Genomic DNA, 21075 nt, shown 5'->3' with positions numbered 1-21075 from the left:
ATTATCTTTATTAAACTTTATCTTACCCACTGCTCCAGTGATGTAAGCAAACTATATAATAACATAAAAGAAAAAAAGGGCTTTGAAAGGTAGCTTGTGTATGATTAGAATTTACATAAGGCACTGTTCCAGCGATGCTTTCATGTAGTGATTATCTAATCAAGTATTTCATTTTGAAACAGAGAGTGGGGGCAGTTACATTCAAACATCGAAAGAATATCTTCATACAAACCAAACTTAAAGAGGATAGAAGGGAACGTATAGAGGATGACGGCTCCAGGTTACATGGTCAGAGGTTTGTACAGTTTGTGTAAGAGCGCGTGGTCGGGCTGTCGTCTACAGTTTGCACGTGGCCTGTGCCACTTTGGAGCTGGTCTTTCTGTTGAGGCTTCGACAGATGAAAGCTCCGGCCGAGATCAGCTTGGAGAGGTCCACTCCCTGAGGTGAGGACAGAAAGTCAGACGATCAAGATTCAAGCATTTATGGAGGTTTTAGCTCATGTTGAACACAATAAATAGACCTGCTAACTAAATTATGATGAAAGAAAAATCACAAGAGCCGCTGTTGCATCTGTAATCTCCACTACACAGGAACAAAAGGACAGGGGAAGCTTAAGGTAATGTTCACACTGGCATTAACATCCGTCCAGAGAAATCTGATCACAAATGCACAGCTCAAAGTTCGTCAGTTTACACCTTGAATTAAAAGGTGTCCTGTGGCCTCTTGTGATCGGATCTCGCTTCGCTCTATATACAAATAAATAAATAAATATGTCTTTTTTGAAGACCAAATTATGTAATTTTTACCCAGTTTGAGTTTACAGATGTTTCTGTTGTCCATGTGTTTGTGTTGCACAGTTAATAGAATGGGACCATCTCTAATTGTGCTCCTAGTGATCGGATTTCAAGACGCATTGAGGGCACATTTGGGTGCGTTCACACCTGTACTTTACACTGACCGCTCAGGACAGATGTTAAAACCAGGCCTGAACAGGGTCAAAGAGAAAACAAAAAGTGGCGTTTTACTGTTTGAATCCCAAGTCCATGCAACATATAGACGACATCTTCAGTAGCAACATTCCCGGAAGCCCCCTGGGCATAGGGACAGCCACCCAGTCCAGCTACTGATGAGTCGACCACACTGATTCCCATCTGCAAAACAGAGACAATATTTACCTGATATAATAACTAATCATTCACCTGCAAATCATAACATCAACTTCATTCGCAAACACTTCTGACCTGTAGGGCAACAAGGATGTTAGCCAGGGCCTGGCCGTAGGTATCGTGGCAGTGGACTGCCAGGGCGCTGACTGGCACCTCTTTTGTCACTGCTGTTAACATCTGAGTCATGCTACCTGGAGTCCCCACTCCAATGGTGTCGCCCAGGGAGATCTCATAGCAGCCCATGGAATACAGACGCTTCGCTACCTGCAAGACGGAGAAGCTTGAGCTTATGTGGTTATTTTATTTGTGTTCTTGTCAAAAGGTTCTAAAAAAAGATTTGACGTAATGTAAACATATATTAAGTGAGAACTCACATGTGCAACTTTTTCAGGTGCCACTTTGCCCTCATACGGGCATCCAAGAACACAAGACACATATCTGTGAAGACAAGAAAAACGTGGATGGGACTTGTGTGAGAATTAAACTGGGATCACAATGATTTAATGGGTTGTTAACAACTAAGCGCAAGTCTGCGCGCCTACCCTCGAACTGGCACACCAGCCTCTTTAGCTGCTTTAATAACCTCGTCAAAGCGCTGTAAACTCTCCTCCACGGTGCAGTTTATGTTCTTCTTGCTGAAAAGCTCGGATGCCGCGCCAAATATGGCGACCTCTGCAGCTCCTGCCTTCACCTGTGGTATGTGAGAGCAAGGAAAAGGGAAGTTTGAGGGAAAGTTTACCTCAGTTGTGAGATTTCCCCCCCCCCCCCCCAACAGTATAAGAAGCAGGATATAATCTATGCCTCTGTAACTTTAGCCCCTAACACCCACCAACATCTGGGTTTAGTCTACAATGGGAAGGGATACAATCGGTGTTCAATCCCACGTGACGTGATGGAAACGCGAGACCCGAGTGACCGTGTTATTTTCTTCTTCTTTAGTTAGAAGCTGATACTGCACCTTTTATGCATGATGTAATGATGTGCATTGAACTTCCAGGTGTTGGTGCGTATATATTGCCATGATTATATTGTTTGTTACATCTTGGGAACAACATGCAACAAGGTTTATTTCTTCATATTGTGCCAATTGCAACACTGGCAATACAACGAGGTAAGATGGCCTCTCGGCTTCTGGCACATTCGGGACATCGAACAAGACTCACTGAGGGAAAAAAAGACCATTTGTACTGCCAAACTTTCCACAGAAACATCCTAATGACGCATAGAAAATAAATATCGACATAGAAGATTTAAAGTATAGTAGTATTTAATCCAAACAAACTGAGTTATGTTAATAACGTTGTTCAAAAGTGTTTTCTTTACGACGGGTTTGGCTCCAGGTAGGGCTGGGCGATAAAACGATATCGATAATTATCGCGATGTAACTTTTCCTCTATAGAAATTTAAGACACGTCAATATAACTTTGATAGAACTCAACCCCTTATCATGTTTTTAGCTACACTCATAGTTTCAGTGGGTTTCCACCACTGAATAAACACTGCTGTTTCAGGACAGGATATGATTCATTAAAAGTCCATTCGCCAGTCGAGTCTCATGTCGGAGCTTCCTCATCATTCCCCCTCTGACCTGCGCTCACTTTAACAATAAACACTATCACTGATCAACAAACAGGATCCGGTCCGTTTCACCCTCTATCATTACTAACCAGTAAAAATGTCACTCAGTTTGTCTTGGGATGTGAGTTCTGACACTGGAAGGAAACGTGCCATTGGCCTGTGTGTAAGGTTGCAGGACACACCTGGCTGAGGTATTCACCCTCCCTGCCATTGTCGTCAGAGTTGCGTCAGGGTGCTCTGTTTCACTGGCATATACCGCTGATCTCTTTTATTTTATTAAAACTCTCGGTTTCTGGCACATTCGGGTCATCAAACATGACTCACTGAGGAAAAAAATCATGAAGACAATCGCCTTTTAAGGGATTTTGGTGTAAAAGAAGCATATTAGTGAAGTGTGTTGGAATGCTTTAGTTGACACTCACAGCAGCATGGAAACCCTTGAGGTTGGGGGTAAGGACTGGATACGACACTCCAGGTTTCCTACCAATCCCCTTCATCACCTCCACCTGATCTGCCATCTGACATTAAAACACAGAAACCAATTAGCACGGAGAGCACAAGCCTCATTCATTGCCCACTGCTGGAGTTTCTGTCCTGCCCTCTGTGGATGTGTGCAGCACTTTGCATGTGGATCGCTCTGGGACACCAGACTCACCTGTGGGACCCACTTTGGGGACACAAAGCTGGTGGCCTCGATGACCCGCAGCCCGGACTCTGACAACAAGTCAATCAGGTGGATTTTGGTCTCTGTTGGCACGATGGTCTGAGAGTGGGAACAGTAGAACAACAACAATGAGGAGCACTTTATAAAACACACCGACACCAGAGCGTGCCTGGAATTGTTCCGGTTGCACAACACGTGACCTGTGCACCTGGTCTACCTCAGCACAACAGGAAGAAGATGTGTTGAGTCATTACCACGCTCATTAAATAATAAAGTTTAGAATGTTACCTTCTCATTCTGAAGACCGTCTCTGGGTCCCACCTCCACTATTTTCACCTTCTCTGGAAGAGCTTGACACGCTTTCACACTAGCCTACACACAAACACACATAATATATTATATATATATATATATATATATATTTGGTATATTAGCCAGTTAGCACCGGCCTGTGTTAGCTAAGTGAACCGTAGGTGTCGCTAACAGCAGCAGGATGAATAAACACACCAGCACCTGCAGGGTAAAGTAAAAACACTGCGGGACTCTCTGACCTTCGCTGCGGAGCTGAACGTCAGGTACTGTTGTCCCATCGCTGAACTAATCGTGCCTCTGTTGACGAGCCTCAGGACGGTCGCCATGTTGGTCCAGCCTCTGGAGTACGTCACCTCTTCCTCATCGGAGCCACACAGTCCTCACAGCTCACACAAGGGCGACCTCTACAGGCCGGGCATGAAAACTGCTTTTTGAACTAGAGTGGCACCCAGTAGAATACATTGCTCTACTAACGGTGTCCTTATGAAACCACAATAAAATCCACTAGATCCAGATTTTTATCTTTATTTATTACACACACTCATGAATGTTGTCTGATTTTTCTTAATCGAGCTCCACTAATTATTCTCTTATGTGGAAAGATGCCCGATCTCACAATGTTAAAGAAAGAGAAACAAACATCCTGGATCTGTCCCCTGATCCAGATCCATATTGAAATTTAATAGATTCTTCCTTGGGTTGTGCCACACCACTCCGCAAAATTTTTAACGGAAATCAGTTCAGTAATTTTTGTGTAATCCTGCAAACTAACATACATAGACAAAAATATAACCTCATAGATGGAGGTATTTTGGTAGTGTTTACAACTTATGTAAACCCAATCAGACCTCAGAAATATATTTAAATTTTATTTTGTATTTAGTCAGTATTTATTAATTACTCCCAGTAAGAAATGACTGTGACAGTGAGCTAGTATGTACGATCCCAGGACCCTGAAACTGAAGCAGCTACATGCAAATCAGACAATGTTTATTTTTTCATCCATCTTTTCTTATTGGGACATATTTAAATGTCTGCTGTGAAAAAAGGTCAGAGCTGCCACGTGACTACATTCACCTGGGAGCAGATACATACTCTGTAATTATAAAGAGATGCTGCATCAAGGTGTGGTTCCTTAAAGTTGTGGTTTCTAAACCCCAGACAGGATGGGATGTAAATGAACAAGTTACAATAGCCTCTACAGGACTGTGCTAAAACTGGCCATAGAGAGAACGTTTAGGAGGTGGAAGGTAGAGGGAACAGGTTTTGAAGTCAATTCCAACAATGGTTCCAAAGGTATAGTCTCAAAATTTACCAATTTTGTGTAATCTTATCTATTGCACCGTAGAAAAGGTCCAAAAATAATGACCTGTAAAGGGTGAGCATCAAAGAGACGACTGCTTATGAATAAGTGCAGTGTCAAAAATAAACATACAGCTGCTTTTATCACCAATTAAATGAGAATAACAACACTATCAGTTTGTACTGTATTTATTAAAAACAGTACAAAATTTAACTCAAGTGTTGATATCTCTGATATAATTTACCTGTGTGCCATGTAATCATATGCTATACATTCATTTTAATATATATATATATATATATATTAATGGCAAATGTAAAAACAAACAGCTTATTTGACTTGGCAGCATTTCTCTTATTCATAAAGATGAACAAACCAGATGCAAAAATGTATAAAAATATCTTTAATGTGTCAAAAAGTAAAAAACAAACAAAAAATAAATAAATTATAATTGGCGTTATATCATAGTGTATATAATAATCAAACCTAATCATAAAAAGCACTGCAATCGTGAGACATGGAAAAGAAAGAATTCAACTTTCCTCTCAGGCAGTAGAGAAATAATAGTCACTGTTCAGTCACTTTGTTTCGCTTAAACACCAGATATCAAAGTTCAGTCCCAGAAAAGTACAAAGGTTTTTGTTCTTCCATGCATTTGACAAAAAAAACTTGTCTTTGAAAGAGTTATCATACAAATATAACTGACGCACAGGACACACTCAATATGCATGCTTTGGATAGTGCATATCTTTATGAAGCTTCACAAAAAGCATTCCATTTTGTCACAAAGGTCCACAATCCCATTCAAAGTAAAGATTAACCAGTTGTTTTCAACCATAGGCTGTAAATAAAGATGTAGGACGTGTCTACACTTCCTCGGTCTATCCAGAATCAAAGCCAAAATATTCTGGATACATGCGCTGCCATCTTGCGCATGTGGAATCTGAATCAGAATCTGCACAGTTGCAACCGAGGGATGGATCCACGGTTTCTCCAAAACATGCGCTCGACCGATCACGAGTCAGTCTTAGCTGTCAATCATGACGTTACATCCTGTTTTTAAATAATTATATAACTAATTAAAACCAAACTTATCAGTATTATAACAAACATTTTACTTTTTTGTTTTGCCCACGTCCGCTCCATTAACAGGAGGGACTTATGACATATACTGCAGCCAGCCACCAGGAGGCAATCAAAACACTTTGGCTTCACTTTTGGCCTTGTCTCGTCCATCTTTAGATACCGTCTATGTATTCAACTAATAGACAAATAATACATCATAAATGTGTGTATTTACATCAGTGGATCAGTTCTTTTATGCATAAATTCTATTGCATGGATTTCATACACACACACACCCACCCACACACACACACACACACACACACATGAACGCACACACACTTTGGTCCCATTTCACTGCAGCTCCTCATCACTGTCGTCCACTTGCTGGATGATGAGGTCGGCCCCCGAGTCCTCAGCCAGGTCGTCGTCGTCGGTTACCATCCAGCTCCGCTTGCTGTCCCCCTCCTCCTCCCCGTCCACGCCCAGCAGCAGGGCCGGCTCGTCGTCGGCCTCCTCCAGACCGTCCATGGGGATGTTGTCACAGCCCACTTCCTCGATGCACGCGGTGCACATGCGGTAGCGTCGCGAGCCCTCGCACACCACATGCCCCGTCTCCTCCGTCACCTGACACTTGCACTTCCTGCACACCAGCTTCCTGGCTTGATGGATCTGTGTAGAATAATGTGTTTAATGCAGATGTGTTATATTACAGCTTGTGTTACTGTAGCTCTGTGCAGTAGCTTCACTTCCTGGTTGTACTTGCACCCACCGTCTCGAAATGACTGCGGAGGTGCTCCAGGCGGGTGAAGCGTTTATTGCAGGCCTGACAGGGGTACGGCCTCTCTCCAGTGTGACAACGCAAGTGGCGCTTCAGGTCGGCCTTCCTCTTCACAGTGTGGGTGCAAAAGGGGCATTTGAAGCGCATGATGTGGTTGGAGTCTGCAAAGAGGAAGTGAAGCTGTTCACACGACTGTTATTTGTTCCCTATGAATCACTGTCTACAGGAGTGGTTTTGCTTCAGGGTCACACTCGTGCATTTCTGCTACTGATGTAATTCTGGAAAAGGTAAACACATGACTGATTCTCCATTTTATTGACTGATGCACAACTCACCTTTATTAAAGTGTCCAATAACACCGACAATCTGTGGTAGAGTTGCGTACAGCTCTTCGGCCTTTTCAGCCTTTTTTGTCCTCGCCTCCTGAAGGTCCAAGTCTTCGTGTTGATGAGAGCGGTTGCTGTTGAGCGCCCTCCTCTTGGCTCCTCCTTTACCTCTCCGGCGCTCTGATCTGGGCAGTGTGTACAGAGGGTCCTGAGGGTCCTGCAGGTCCTCAGCCTCTACACTGAGCTCATTAGCAGGGCTGCTTGGGTTTGTCTTTATAGCTGAGGCTGAAGATTCCAGGTCTGGATCCTTCCCAATGAAGCTGGACTGGGATCTGGAATTGTCCCTGGTCCAAAGTGCAGGTGGTGGACTGACGGAGCAGGGGCCCTGCTGCTGCTGCTCTGTGGTCTCTTCTCCTGCCCCACTGGTAAAGCTGCAGGTCTCAGACAAGCTGAGGCAGCGGTCACTGTCTTCATCTTTCATGCTGATGTCCAGGGAGGACTTGATGAAGTTCTTGCAGTAGCTGATGACATTGTTCATCTGCAAGTAGCTGGCTGCGGACATCACCTCGATAACGTTGAGACTTGAGAGATCAAGCTGGCCGGAGTAGATGAAATCTAGGATTACCGTGAAGGTCTCTGGGCTGAAGACGTCGAAGGTGGCGCTGATGACGGGGTCCGACAGCCCGTCGGGTCCCTGGGACAGCAACATGCGGAAGTAGCCGCTGCTGGCGAACAGGACGTTGCGGTGGGCTCTGAAGAGCTGGCCCTCCACCAGCACGCTGCAGTCGCAGAACAGCTCCTGACGCCGCTGCTGGTTGAGCTGCTTCAGCAGGTTGCTTTGGTGAGCCACTGTGATGTCGGCGGTGTTGAACCACCTCTGAGGCTGCCTGCAGGAGACAACATGACAGCACTCTCACTGGCTGTGGGCATCAGGCACTGAGCTGTTCTGCTCGAAAATAACAAACCTTGCGTGCCTCATTATTTAAACTGAGACACTTCCATCTTGATTCTGAACTTCCAAGAATATAATTTGTATAAATTGCATTTTACACAAAAAAAAAAAAAAAACACCCCATTGATTTTGTAGTGGTTCTTAAACTTTTGCACTTCAAGGATCCTTTAACCGACACAAACTATACTGCAGACGTCCTTTTAATAAATGTTTTGCTTTTCGATGTTTCATTACAGGAAATGCATGAAATTCAGGACCAAATTCAAACAGTCTGTCAGTGTGTTGCAAATGGATGGAAATATGGCGAAAATAAATGATTCCCCTGCGACCCCTCAGGGGCCCTTGGGGGGCCCCGGACCCCACTTTGAGGACCCCTGGATGAATCTATCAATTATCATGTGCCTTTGTCCCTGAACTGGCTCAGCCCCAGCTCCCGCCCACAGGAGATCCTGCGCTGTGATTGGCTGGAGGAGCCTTCAATACAAAAACCCTCCTCTAATGGGGCTACACCCGACTCCAGTCAGGGAGCATCGGGTGACAAACCCAACAACCACACCTGAGGGGGGGGCATGAGACCCCCGCTGTCTGCACCACATCCCACCGGTGAGGAGCGGAAACCAATCACCGATCAATAATACACCATAATGATAAATATACCACAACCTCATTTTGCACAATACTTCTTCTTCTTCAATAGTATTCTACTCATCCGTCCTCCTGAACTACACGCTTTCATTTTTAATTATGCGATGTTTGCTGACGAGGCTCCGCAGCAGCAGCGCCCGATTTTTACAACCCACGATGCAACGCCCGGCCGCCGGAGACTCTTCCCCGCTGCTCCCCCTGTCACACGCACCAGAAATGTGTCATATCTTTCCCTGAGAAATCCTCCGCTACACACGCACCCGCACACACACACACACACACGTCGACCTACAAAAAGCCACAGTGCTGCAGTCCTGCGAGAGAGAAAAGCGGGCAGCGGCGCACCGGAGCAGCCCAGTCTGTCCTGGAGCGACGCCCACTTCAGGCTCCAGCCACCGCACACAATAGGGACAAAAATTGAAATAGAAATAGCCACAAACCTCCAGCAAGTGATCATGCTGCGAGCTGATAACAAATGTGTATGTGCAGCGCGGACAGGGGCGGGATGAGACGCGCTAATACGCCCGTTTTTGAACACCGCCACCCCGCACTCCTCGCCGGAGGTCCGGTCGGAGCGCAGCGAGCAGCGGGGAGGATTCGCCTCGGCCGCCCAAACCCAGCGACTCCTTCCCAGGCGTGAGGTGTCGGCAGGACCCGCTTACGCCCCACGCCGTGGTAACCACCCTCCCTCCAGACAAAATCCATCGATACTCACTGGTGACTCGATTCACCCGGCGCCCGATAGAGTCTACTCGCCCCCAAGTCTGCCACCATATCCATGGTTTTTAAAATGTATTCCCTGCGCCTCTTTTTTTTCTCGTCCAGGGTCCAGTCTGCCACTTCCTGCTCAGCCCTAAAGACCGAAACCCGGTTAGAGCGAATGGAGCTCTGTGCTGACGTGGGTGTTTATTAACTGGGTGCCCGAGGGTTCAAGGAGCCATTTAAAGCCCCAGTGCCCCGTTTTATATGCAGACCACTGTGTGTACACTGTGTTAATGCTGAATAATCCACTGTTATAATATAAGGATTATTCTAATACAACAGTCCTGCAGGGATGTTTTTAAGTGATACTGAATTACAACTAATCTAATCATTCTGGAAGATTTATCCATTGTCCTGTGACTTTCCTAAAGGAGCCTGTGGTGTCCCTGTGTTGCTCAGTAGTGTTATGGTGGCCCTGAAGTGCAAATCACAAAACACTGAGGCGAATAAAATGCAATGGCAAGTATAAGAAAACGCAACAGCAAATATAAGAGAACGGGACAAAATCAAATAACCCCCCCCCCACAAAAACAAATCACAACAGCAAACAACATTGGCAATTGAGAAAATGCAACTGCAAGGATAAGAAAACACAACGGCAAAGAATAAAACACAACAGTAAATAATAAAAAACAACTGCAAATAATTAATCCCAACGGCAACTATAACACAACGCAGTGGCAAGTATTAAAAACACACAACTGCAAGTATAAGAAAACAGCAAAGAATAAAACATGAAGGTAAATAATAAAAAAACAACTGCAAATAATTAATCCCAATGGCAAGTACAAGACTACGTAGTGGCAAGTATTAAAAAAACATAACACCAAATCACAAAACACACCATAAGATGAGAAAACACATGAAACACATGGACAGTGTGTCCGTCCGATCAGCGATGAGCCTCGTGGGTAGCAGGTATTTGATTTGTCATTGTGATTTGCACTTCAGGGCCACCGTACCTTACAGCTGTTATATGCTATGTAAAGGTGAGAGAGCCTCTTATACCAGAACATTCTCATGGTTTGGTTGTGTCTCACTGAATCATCGTGGTTTAATCTCAATGTGGTAAAACACTGTCAATCAACGTTAATTAAAAGTCACTTCACAATCATTTGCATCAGTTTCATTATGGAGTGGAATGAAAGGCTTCTGTGTCTCCAATAAGAAATTGAATTTATTCTTTCATTGTTATGGCTTAAAGATCAATACATTTATAGAGAAAATATCCATCGTTGATCTGATGAAAACGACACAGAGAAAACAGAAAGCCGTTTGTAAACAATCATTTGAAAATGAGATAACGGTTAATTAAGAGGAAATAAAAGCATGACAAAACATGAAGCGTTCAGTTACTCCTGAGGTCATATCATGTGTTTTATAAGATATGCTAAAAAAAATTAAAAACGTTGACGGTTGAATTAAGAAGAGGACTCGAAGACATTTAACGTTTAAGTCTGCGCAGTCGTATCAACACGCCGGGCCTTTGGAAAATCCTGTGGGGTTCATGGACTGCCAGCGCCACAGATCCTCACCTGTAGGGACACATCACAGCAAAATGTGGGATTTTCTTCAACAAGATAAATCAATAACAACACATGTTATTTTCAGACGGAGAGGATCAGATGAAATTAAAAAGTTAATTTACACATTCGTTCCAGGTCAAATTCGGCCTTCCACCCGAGCTCCTTCTCAGCCAGACTAGGGTCAGCATAGCAGGATGCAATGTCTCCTCCTCTACGAGGGGCGATCTCGTACGAGATCTACAGAGAGGACATGTTGTACAAGAGTTACATTGACAAATAGATTAAAAACAGAGTGGTTTAGCCTAAATAGAAGGAAACATTAATGGATAAGAGGCCAACGTCATAGTCAAATCACTCACCTCTTTCCCTGAGGCTTTCTCCATGGCTTTCACCATCTGGAGCACAGAGTAGCCCCTTCCTGTTCCGAGGTTGTAAACCTACAGACACATACACAATGATGCACAAATGCCAGCGTGTCAATAAATACCTCAAGGGTGTACACACATGCAGAAAGTGTGTGTTTCTTACTACCTGGCACCCGCAGTCCTTCTTCAGCTTCTTCAAAGCTGCTATGTGTCCCTTTGCCAGATCTACGACGTGAATGTAATCTCTCACACCTACAGAGAGGGATAAACAACTTCTTTAGATGATTCTGAATGTTAATGAAAGAAATGCGATGATAGTTTTCTTGTTATTAAAGATAGGGTTGGTATTCCTGGAGAAGCTAGCAAGAGCAGGATACAAAAATGCAACCGATACAACCCCACCCCCTCCCCCTCCCCCTTCACCCTCTCGTCAAAGCTAATGCCCCGGTTCTTGACAGACAGGTACACCAGCCAATCATTTCATTTAACTGAAGGAAATGATGGGCTGTCGTGTTCACTACAGTCCTACGAGGTCCACAGGCACCGTTATTTCAATTTTTTTCCCAGGCGGCTTTTTATTTATGGTGTCTGTCAGGATTTAAACAAAAAAGGGCAACAAGTGTTTCAGAAACATCTTACCAACCCTATCTTTAAGTGCCCTCTGCCCAAAATAATATTTCAAGGCACAATTTAATCTGTGCACAATCTTTTTCATCACCTGTCCCATCGACTGTGTCATAGTCATTCCCAAATACGTTGAGGCACTTCCTTCTCCCGATGGCAACCTTTGAGGAGGAGAATAACGGTAATTCAAACCGGTCAAATCATCCAACTGATCCAACTAGAACACATGGTGCAGTATACAAGTCCCTCAGATGAAGCCGTGTATTTCATCTACCTGAGCAACATATGGCAGCAGGTTGTTGGGGATACCCTGAGGGTCCTCTCCTATCACGCCGGAGGAATGAGCTCCAATTGGGTTGAAATAACGCAGCAGCACTGCATTCCAGTCCTGCACACACGGAGGCAACAATGACACAGCTCGCATGTGTGCGTGTGTATGTGTGTGTGTGTGTGTGTGTGTGTGTGTGTGTGTGCGTGTATATGTGTGTGTATTTCCGTGAATACATTTCCACTTCCTGGATCCATACCTTCTCCGCCTTACAGTGGTCCTTGATCATCTCCTCGATGAAGTACTTGGTCTTGCCGTAGGGGTTGGTGCAGCCGCCCACAGGGTGCAGCTCGTCGATGGGCAGGTGCTGGGGGTCCCCGTACACCGTGGCCGAGCTGCTGAAGACCAGATTGCGCACCTTGTGAGCCTGCATCACCTGGGTAACATGCAGATGCACACAAACACAGCACGCGCCTACAGTCAGCAGCTGATAAGCGTAATATGCACATTCAAGTCAGGAGATCCACACACAGTGATGAAGGGTGCAGCGTTCAAATTATCAAGCTCAAACTCAAAAGCCCCCCCCACACACACACTGTCATGCACTCGGCATACAAAGACAATGATCAGTGCAATGAATGATCATCTCAGAGTGAGGATTGACATGGAGGCAATAGAACTGACCTCCAGCAGGTTGATGGAGGCGGTGAGGTTGACTCTGTAGTAACGCAGCGGCTGCTCCACTGACTCCCCGACGGCCTTCAGGCCAGCAAAGTGCATCACGGCACTGAAAGCATGCTGAAACAAACAAACATGTGAGGGCTGTGGAGCGACTCTATGGGTCATATGCAAATAAGAAAATGTCATGGTGTCCTATTTTAAAGGCTGTTTGAGAAAGTACGGTGGCCATCAGGGACATCCATCAGTAACTAATTACTAAGTAAGGTATTACAGTAACTAACTAAGTATCTAACTACAGTGTATAAAAGCTACATGTAGAATTATTTCATTGTCCCATCAGCTGCTGGTGCATATATTCAATAACATTAATTTTAGAGCTGATATATAAGAAATGGTATCTTTTAAGAGTTTAACCGAGTGAACTTTAATAAGTATTTTCAAATTGTTTTCAAGATTCAAAACTTTATCGTCAAATAATGCAGGCATTGATGAAATTAATCTTTCACTGGTGTACGGCACACAAAAAGAATACAATACAGTAAATTAGGGCAATAACATCACCAAGAATAAAATCTGAAAAACACATAACACTGTGTAGTAACAGGAGTACAAATTTTAAATAAAGTAAAAGTTAACCTGTGGCAATTAAAAACTAAATAGTAACTATGATATATAAAGTGCAGTTTCTCTGCTCAGCTCAGTGAGTCCTTAAGTTTAATTATTAATCAGTTTTTTTAAATGTCAAAAATGAGTGAAAGACAGATTTATCATTTTCCCAGAGGCCAAGTTAATCTGATCAAAAATTGAAACTTGCAAACCTGTGTCAACGACTAAAGTAATTGTTAATTATTATAATTACTGTAAAAATTGTACTAAAACAACTATAAGTAATGCATGTAGTTATTGGTTTAGCTCTAATAAAATGAATAAATCCGCTTTGTGGACATTCTCACCTTTTTGAAGAGTCGCTCCAAACCGGGACGATCCAGAAGGTCGAGTTCATGAAACTCAATGTTGGTGCCGAGAAGCTTCTCTATCTTGTGTATGCTCTCTGGCACATCTCCTTCTCCTCCATTCAGAACAGGATGTAGAACACACACACACACACACACACACACACACACACACACACACACACACACACACACACACACACACACACACACACACACACACACACACACACACACACACACACACACACACACACACACACACACGATTATCATTGCACTCAACAAACACACTTGGAACACTTATCAAGTTTATGACATCAAACGCAGGGCGCTTACCTCTGACTGCGTTACTGAAGTTGTCCACTACGACCGGCTGGAAGCCAGCGTGAATCAGCTCCACCACGCAGTGACTGCCAATGTAGCCCGCTCCACCTGTGACCAGCACCTTCTCTGCCATCCTCTGCAGAAATACAAATCACTTTCTTCATTCACTTTAGACATTTAGCACAAACTTACACCTGCAGGACAACGATAAAGCTTCAACACTCACTGCGTTTTTAATTAGCTTTAAGTTTAAGTTGTTAAAATAAATATATACAAAGACATTCGTCACTTAATGCAATTCAGAACAACTATTTTGTTAAGAAAAAAACTACAGATATAACGGATATCATCTTTGCAACGTTCAACATTACTCCTCATCTGGAAAGTATTTTCAGATGAGGACAAGTATTGAAATGAAATAGAAGGTCAGTAAAAAAAAAAAAGAACAAACAACATAAATGAAGACGTGATCAAGGGGTTAGAATAGGTCGGACGTAAGTACATGAACTTTCCTGACATGGGAGATTTTGGTGTTTCTTATGCATTTGTTTAGTATCGAAAGTTACGTTTTTGTCCCCACAATGGGGATGATTTGGCATAACAACATTTTTGTATATAATACTTAACAATGTTGTCGTCCAAAGTGGCTTGTATATCTTGAAAGGAGAAGAAATCTATGTTTAGCTTCAACAGTTTATACAGCGTACGACACACAAACCCAGCTTCTCCATTTAGGACCCTGCTGTGCTTACATGCTGTGGATGTGAAGTCACGAAAGATGCAGGAGGACTTGAGGGCAAACTCCTAAACCTGCTCTGTAAATTTCCTTTTGTCTGATCCCCGGTCACCACACCTGAATATGTGACCACCCCTTGGCTGTTGCACGTCAGCAGGCTCAACCCTTAACTCGTCTGACAACATAAAACCAATAGCACACTCTCAGTAACTACTCCTACTTATTGTTAGGAAGTTATTATCATTAAAGACTTATTTTTAGATGTGCTCTCTCCTTGTTCTGACCTCATGAGGTCAGAACAAGACATGTCTTGAAGGCAGATAATATGAAACAATTAAAAAGCAAGATAAGCAAAACAAAAACAAACTAAAATTAAACATCATAAAATGATTGTTTGTTTTTGTTTTGCTTATCTTGCTTTTTAATTGTTTCATAGTATCATAGTATTATTTTCTTTTAACTTGTAACACACCTTGTAACTGTTTTATTATTATTATTATAATAATAATAATTATTATTATTATGATCTTAAAGGGAGCACACACTGTGATCTTTCCAGCCTCCACATAAGCATCAACTTGTGAAAAGCATAAAATAAATTGTATTTTCTTATTCCATTCAAACTGGTGCCAGGAATACAGCACAGCCTGCTGCTGGCTGCTGACTGGAGGAAGCACTAAGGAGCCTGTCTGTGCTTCACGTTACAAACATCCCACTTTACTGACACATCCCATCGCTCTGTTCTACTCGGTGCTTCTGAGACAAGCTGTGGCTGAAAAACACATGAAAGCTGTTTTGAACATTACTGTGATAATGTACACACACTGCATCTCTGTCATTCCTACAACAAGCCAAACCAGCCTGACCCTGGTCTCTCACTCCGGAAGAACAGATGTGACTTCTGTCATCAGCTTGAGATCAAGAAATACTTACAAAGTGTAAATGGTAGTTTCCGGGACAGTGTCCAGTTAAACCCAGTGAGGAGGATGAAGGTGTGTGTGTGTGTGTGTGTCAGCTCATGAAGTTTCTCCTCTCTGCCGCTGACATTTCTCTACTTCCTGTTCGACATGGAACGACCTCAGGTAAATCTTTAACGCACCACTTCCTGTAAGAGCTCTTTCAAAGTAAGACTCCAGGTTGCTAAATTCCTATAAAACAACATCAAATTCAAAATGGTAATTATTATGAGATAGTAAAATGATCAGTTAGTTGTAAGACACAATTGTAGGTATCCAAAAAAGTAAAAAACCTGTGTTGATCTTGGTTTGGTTTAACTCTTACGTTTTATTTTGACGTTTGAAACGGATTCACACTAAGCCCTAACTCTAGTTTCATGGTTCTGTAAAGTCTGTGACGTGCTACGTGATTGCCTCACGTGCCATGACGTCAGGCGGCGCTGTAGTGAAGCCACGCCCCTCACACAGAGAGGGGATTGTACAGAGTCCTCTGTGTGTGTGTTTGTGTGCGTGCGTGTTTCACCTGAAACACACAGGCTGGTAGGGTAAAGTGCCACGTTGCTGTAAAAAGACATGGACGAGAAATCACCCTGTGTTGGTCTGTGTGTGTGTGTGTGTGTGTGTGTGTGTGTGTGTGTTACCATTTTCGTTCCATTACCCTTCCTATACTTACAAAATCAACATGTAATTGATAGTTACAGTAACACAGTAATACAGTAATACAGTAATACAGTAATCTAACCTTAACCTAAACCTGAAACTTAACTTAACCTAACCTAACCTAACCTAACCTAACCTAACCTTAACCTAGACCTAACTTTAAACTCAACCTAAACCTCAACTTAACCTAAACTTATGCTTTTTGTTCCCATAAGAAAGACAAGTCTCCATAGTGTGACTGTGTAAATATAGACCACACCCACACCCACACACACACACCCACACAAACACACACACAGTCTTGGCTCCATGCCTTCAAAGAACATTACATTGACCTATTGATGTCCTGGAGATTTACTCTAACCTTAACTATAGTTACTATTAGCCTAACCCTTACCTAACATAATCCTAAACCTTAACCTAAACCTACTATGAGGAATGCTCTAATATGAAAATCGATTAAAATTATGACAGTAATTGGTAAAAAGTGTCCATGTGATGACTGTTGTATGAGAACTTAGAGAATGGTTACATTGTGTGATGGAAACACACACACACACACACTTACCACAATCACTTATGTCTAATATTTTATTTTTATTCGTTAGTTTGAGTTTTTTTATTATTTAAAAGTATTTTCTTCCTTTTTCACACTCCATATGTTCAGTTTCTAACCAAATACTCGACCTCCCCAACACTAAGAGCATCATCATAAATCAACAGAAAATGTTTCCAAACCTGCAGGAATTTCACACTGCTCCTCCAGACAGACATGGAACTACATCAGCATTTTCTACTAACTTCAGATCATTGTATGCTTGGTAATGTGTGCTGAACATATGTAAGGGTCACTGTGTTCACATTTTGTTTAGTGTTAAATTTGTATGAAGTGCAGATTGAGCAGGATTCTTTTATATCCTGTGCCATTTCTGAGGTCCTAGTGCCAGTCCTGCCCTCCCCCACAGACACTGGCACACGAACAGAGGCAGAATTGGGAGGAAAGAAAGATGAGACAGAGTCAGATACCTGAGAGATGAAATGTGCTCGCTCCGTTCACTGCAAATGCTGCCTCTTTGTTAGAAAGGACTTGGAGCTGATGAAGAAATCTCAAGGAGGAAAAAAAGGGGTGCACGGTCATAATAAGGAAAAACAATCGAAGCATTCAGGAGAGGACAGAGGAGAAGGGGGACAGAAGGAAACATTTAAAACTCAGAGGAGGCAAAACATGTAACTCTTTGATAGAGAACAGCAGGACACCAGGGCGGCCATCACTCTTTATGAATCTGTAACCATTTTACGGTTCATTGTGAGTCAGCTGTGTCCCATCAGGTTGTTACTTCACTGCCTCTGACTTCTGATGCACGTCAGCAGCATGGCACAGTTTTCCCTGTGTGTGTGTATATGTGCTGTACTTGGCACTTCCCTCGGACGGCCACCCCAGCACCTTGGGTGGCTGCGGCTGTGGGAGGAGGGCGAGGGCTGCAGGGAGTGCGACCAGCACCTCTGCCCCCCAGTGCCTGCAGACTGCCCCGCAGGCAGGGTGCAGGACGACTGTGGGTGCTGTGAGCAGTGTGCCAACGCAGAGGGGCAGCAGTGTGACCCGGACGAGGCTCAGAAGTTCTATGGCCGCTGTGGAGAGGGCCTCGTCTGCCAGAGGAAAACACCAAAAAGGAAACACAGGGCTGAGCCAGAGCCGACATGTGTGTGCCGGGATAAGGGATCTGTGTGTGGCTCGGATGGGTGGACCTATCCAAATATTTGCCAGATGAGAGAAGCTGCCAGTCGCCAAAACTCAAGCCTGAAGCTCACTGGGAGAGGACCCTGCTTCTCTGGTTACCACAATCTCTTCTTACATATGTTGTCAGTCCAGGAAACATAGTAGTTTTTAAATGTTCAAAGTATGTGTATAGTCTTGTCTCTTTCCTTGGGGTAAGTCCTTCCTTTTGCTGCAGCTCCTCGTATCCTTCAAGGCCCCAGAAACCTGTCCGCCTACACGGGGAGGGACGTTGTGTTTGGCTGTGAGGTCTCAGCCTTCCCTCTTCCAAACCTGAGCTGGAAGAAGACGGGGAGCGACAACTTCCTGCCAGGAGATGATCCTCACATCTCTGTCCAGGTTTGAAAATAACTTCAGTTGCTGTGCGTCACTGAGCTTTTCATTAAGCACATGTGCTTTGGTTGATATGTGTCCTGTTTGCTCTTTAGTTTTTAGTAACTTGTTCAATAAGTGAAGATGTTTTCGCTTGAAGGGCCCTTTAACTAATTTATATAACTTTTTTACTATATGTTTCATAGCATAAAATGCAGCTCAAGGTGCTTTACATGAAAAATGTAATTAAACAGAACACAGCCTCAAACACAGAACAATAAAGAATGTTAAAACAGTCATATTTGGATCTATATTGGCACTCAGTAGAGCACATACCTCCGCCAAATCCCAACAGTCTCCTCAAATCCAATCAAGCTGCACTAAATGGCACAAACCTACAGATATCAGTGGAAAGTTTAAAAAATCCCAATCTCACAATGTTAAAGAAAGTGATAATAGAAATCCTGGATCTACCCCCTGATCCGGATCCACACAAAAATTTAAAGGGCTGTTCCCTGACCTGTTCCACATCCTTCCACCATGTTTTTTGATAATCTGTTCAGTAGTGTTTCCATAATCCTGCTAACTAACAAACAAACAAACAAACAAACAGACAGACAGGAGGAAAACATAATCTCCTTGCTTGAAGTGAAAAGGCTGTTGAAGCGTTAGGAAATTAAGAGTTTGTTCCAAGTCTTTGGTGCATAAACTATTTTTGTCACAAGGGGCTACGCTGTGAAAACAGTTGTCTAATGTTCCTAATCTGGAAAAAAAAAACTTTATTGTCATTTAAATCACTGCACAGGATCCAGGGTTATTAGCACTGGACCCAAACTAAAAGTTAGAATATGCTGCTTTCTGACATTTTAAATCTTGACTATGCTGTTTTTAGTCTTCCTTGTGAGACTCCCTGGAGAAAAAAAAAACACTCAGAAGACCAATCCTTTATTAAAACAAGTGAGAGGAGAAGAACTGAGGTAACAGTGGTAACATTTTGTTACCCACACATAAATAATGTGTTTGTGTGTCCTATTACTGATGCTTGTCATAGAGCCATGATTCATATTACTGTGTATTGCTTTGTCGTTCCACCCATGCTGCTGACAGAAGTCGAACACATTTCTCTCATGTGAAAAGGCTCATATCAGATGTAACCCTGTCCCGTTCCAGGCACGAGGAGGCCCCCAGCGCTACACCGTCTCCACCTGGCTGCAGATACATGGCCTCCACCTCGCTGATGCAGGGGTCTATTCATGCGTCTCCCACAATGCCTTGGGAGAAAGGTCTGCCTCGGCACAGCTCTCAGTGTTGAGACGGGGTGAGTAACCCATCTTAAACGGTAAATGGTCTCTTGTGTAAGCGCCAGCCCTTCACAGGCCAAGATAAGATGACCTGACCTGCTCTCCACCACCAAAATATTGTTTTTGCACATAAAGTTTTGGCACGATTCAGTGTTAGATAATGTCTGACCCAACTAACGGGTATGAATCACTGATTCTCCTTCTTTATTTTGCTCATTTTCACATCTTGTAAGTCGTTGTGAGTCCGCCTGCAGATGCTGAATTAAATATCAGAAAGACCAGCTTTGACTTTGCTCTTTATTCAACGGAAATTGCACCATCTCATTATTTTGACTGTTTACGCTTAGTTGATTTATTTTGAATCTGCTCTGCAGGGGCGAAGGTGACACAGAGCCATGTGGAGGAAGAGGAGGGATACGTGGACTATTTGGAGGGAGGCAGTGGTGATGGACAGTTGATATCTGGAGATTAACTGGTATTAAATGAAGTCGGTTTATAAAAGCAGAGTACAAGTCATCCTCTGGGGAAAAAGTCTCTGGACAAAGACCACAGATCAGCTGATATAATATTTTAGTGTGATGTTTGTCAGTCACTTCACTTCATAAGCCTCATGTCTGCTTAGAAACATCCTTTAACACAAATAAATGGCTCCCGTTATTTGCTGTGTGGCATTTTTCATGATCATAATCAAATGAAAGACTTAATATTGAAATGTTTATCTGCCCATTTAAATCTGTCACAAAGTGTAAAAAAGATATTGAAGGTTGTTTCAAATTTCAAAACCAGTGGGTGCCATAAGTTCAACCACGATACAAACAGCTGACTCGTCTTCATCACATTCAATTTGATGAAGAGAAACTATCGCTAAGGTGAATACGAGCCCCCCCCCCCTACAGTCCCATCCACCCAGCAAACACAGGTACATTATATTCATTCACTGAGGGGAAAAGAGAGTGATGGAAGGAGAGAGAGAGGGTGTGACCATCCGCAGGGTCTCTTCATCTCTCTCCACCTGAGTGCCAGTTAATCCTCCCCTCA

General features: G+C 43.3%; 4 protein-coding genes across 6 annotated transcripts; 1 reads left to right on the top strand and 3 right to left on the bottom strand.

Moving 5' to 3' along the window:
* Positions 1–47: 47 nt before the first annotated feature.
* Positions 48–4096, bottom strand: hmgcl (3-hydroxy-3-methylglutaryl-CoA lyase). The gene is made up of 9 exons (XM_034576463.1): positions 3960–4096; positions 3697–3780; positions 3400–3507; positions 3167–3262; positions 1709–1857; positions 1541–1604; positions 1242–1430; positions 1026–1151; positions 48–438 (listed from the first exon to the last, which is right to left on the bottom strand). The coding sequence occupies exons 1-9, from the start codon at positions 4044–4046 to the stop codon at positions 337–339; spliced, it is 1005 nt and encodes a 334-aa protein (XP_034432354.1). The 5' UTR covers positions 4047–4096; the 3' UTR covers positions 48–336.
* Positions 4097–5411: 1315 nt separating this feature from the next.
* On the bottom strand, positions 5412–9910 carry zbtb8a (zinc finger and BTB domain containing 8A). Of its 2 annotated transcripts, none has more exons than XM_034576944.1 (4): positions 9233–9910; positions 7205–8082; positions 6861–7030; positions 5412–6760 (listed from the first exon to the last, which is right to left on the bottom strand). In XM_034576944.1, exons 1-4 carry the CDS (start codon positions 9247–9249, stop codon positions 6443–6445), a joined length of 1383 nt encoding a protein of 460 aa, XP_034432835.1. In that variant the 5' UTR covers positions 9250–9910; the 3' UTR covers positions 5412–6442. The 2 variants fall into 2 exon arrangements, with proteins under 2 accessions (XP_034432835.1, XP_034432833.1); XM_034576942.1 differs by having other exon boundaries at positions 9508–9908.
* An 801-nt stretch (positions 9911–10711) lies between these two features.
* On the bottom strand, positions 10712–16102 carry gale (UDP-galactose-4-epimerase). 2 transcript variants are annotated; one of them, XM_034575477.1, is made up of 12 exons: positions 15968–16102; positions 14311–14434; positions 13972–14087; positions 13022–13135; positions 12597–12773; positions 12344–12457; positions 12164–12230; positions 11612–11697; positions 11440–11517; positions 11203–11317; positions 10996–11089; positions 10712–10879 (listed from the first exon to the last, which is right to left on the bottom strand). In XM_034575477.1, the coding sequence occupies exons 2-11, from the start codon at positions 14429–14431 to the stop codon at positions 11025–11027; spliced, it is 1053 nt and encodes a 350-aa protein (XP_034431368.1). In that variant the 5' UTR covers positions 14432–14434; positions 15968–16102; the 3' UTR covers positions 10712–10879; positions 10996–11024. The 2 variants fall into 2 exon arrangements, with proteins under 2 accessions (XP_034431368.1, XP_034431369.1); XM_034575478.1 differs by having other exon boundaries at positions 13972–14084.
* Positions 16103–18022: 1920 nt separating this feature from the next.
* Positions 18023–20678, top strand: LOC117756525 (kazal-type serine protease inhibitor domain-containing protein 1-like). Its single transcript, XM_034577072.1, has 4 exons — positions 18023–18482; positions 18603–18763; positions 19907–20054; positions 20412–20678. The coding sequence occupies exons 1-4, from the start codon at positions 18023–18025 to the stop codon at positions 20507–20509; spliced, it is 867 nt and encodes a 288-aa protein (XP_034432963.1). The 3' UTR covers positions 20510–20678.
* Positions 20679–21075: the final 397 nt, after the last annotated feature.

This window comes from Hippoglossus hippoglossus, chromosome 22 (assembly GCF_009819705.1).
Source record: "Hippoglossus hippoglossus isolate fHipHip1 chromosome 22, fHipHip1.pri, whole genome shotgun sequence".
Taxonomy (NCBI): domain Eukaryota; kingdom Metazoa; phylum Chordata; class Actinopteri; order Pleuronectiformes; family Pleuronectidae; genus Hippoglossus; species Hippoglossus hippoglossus.
This window is presented reverse-complemented; position numbering and strand designations above follow the sequence as displayed.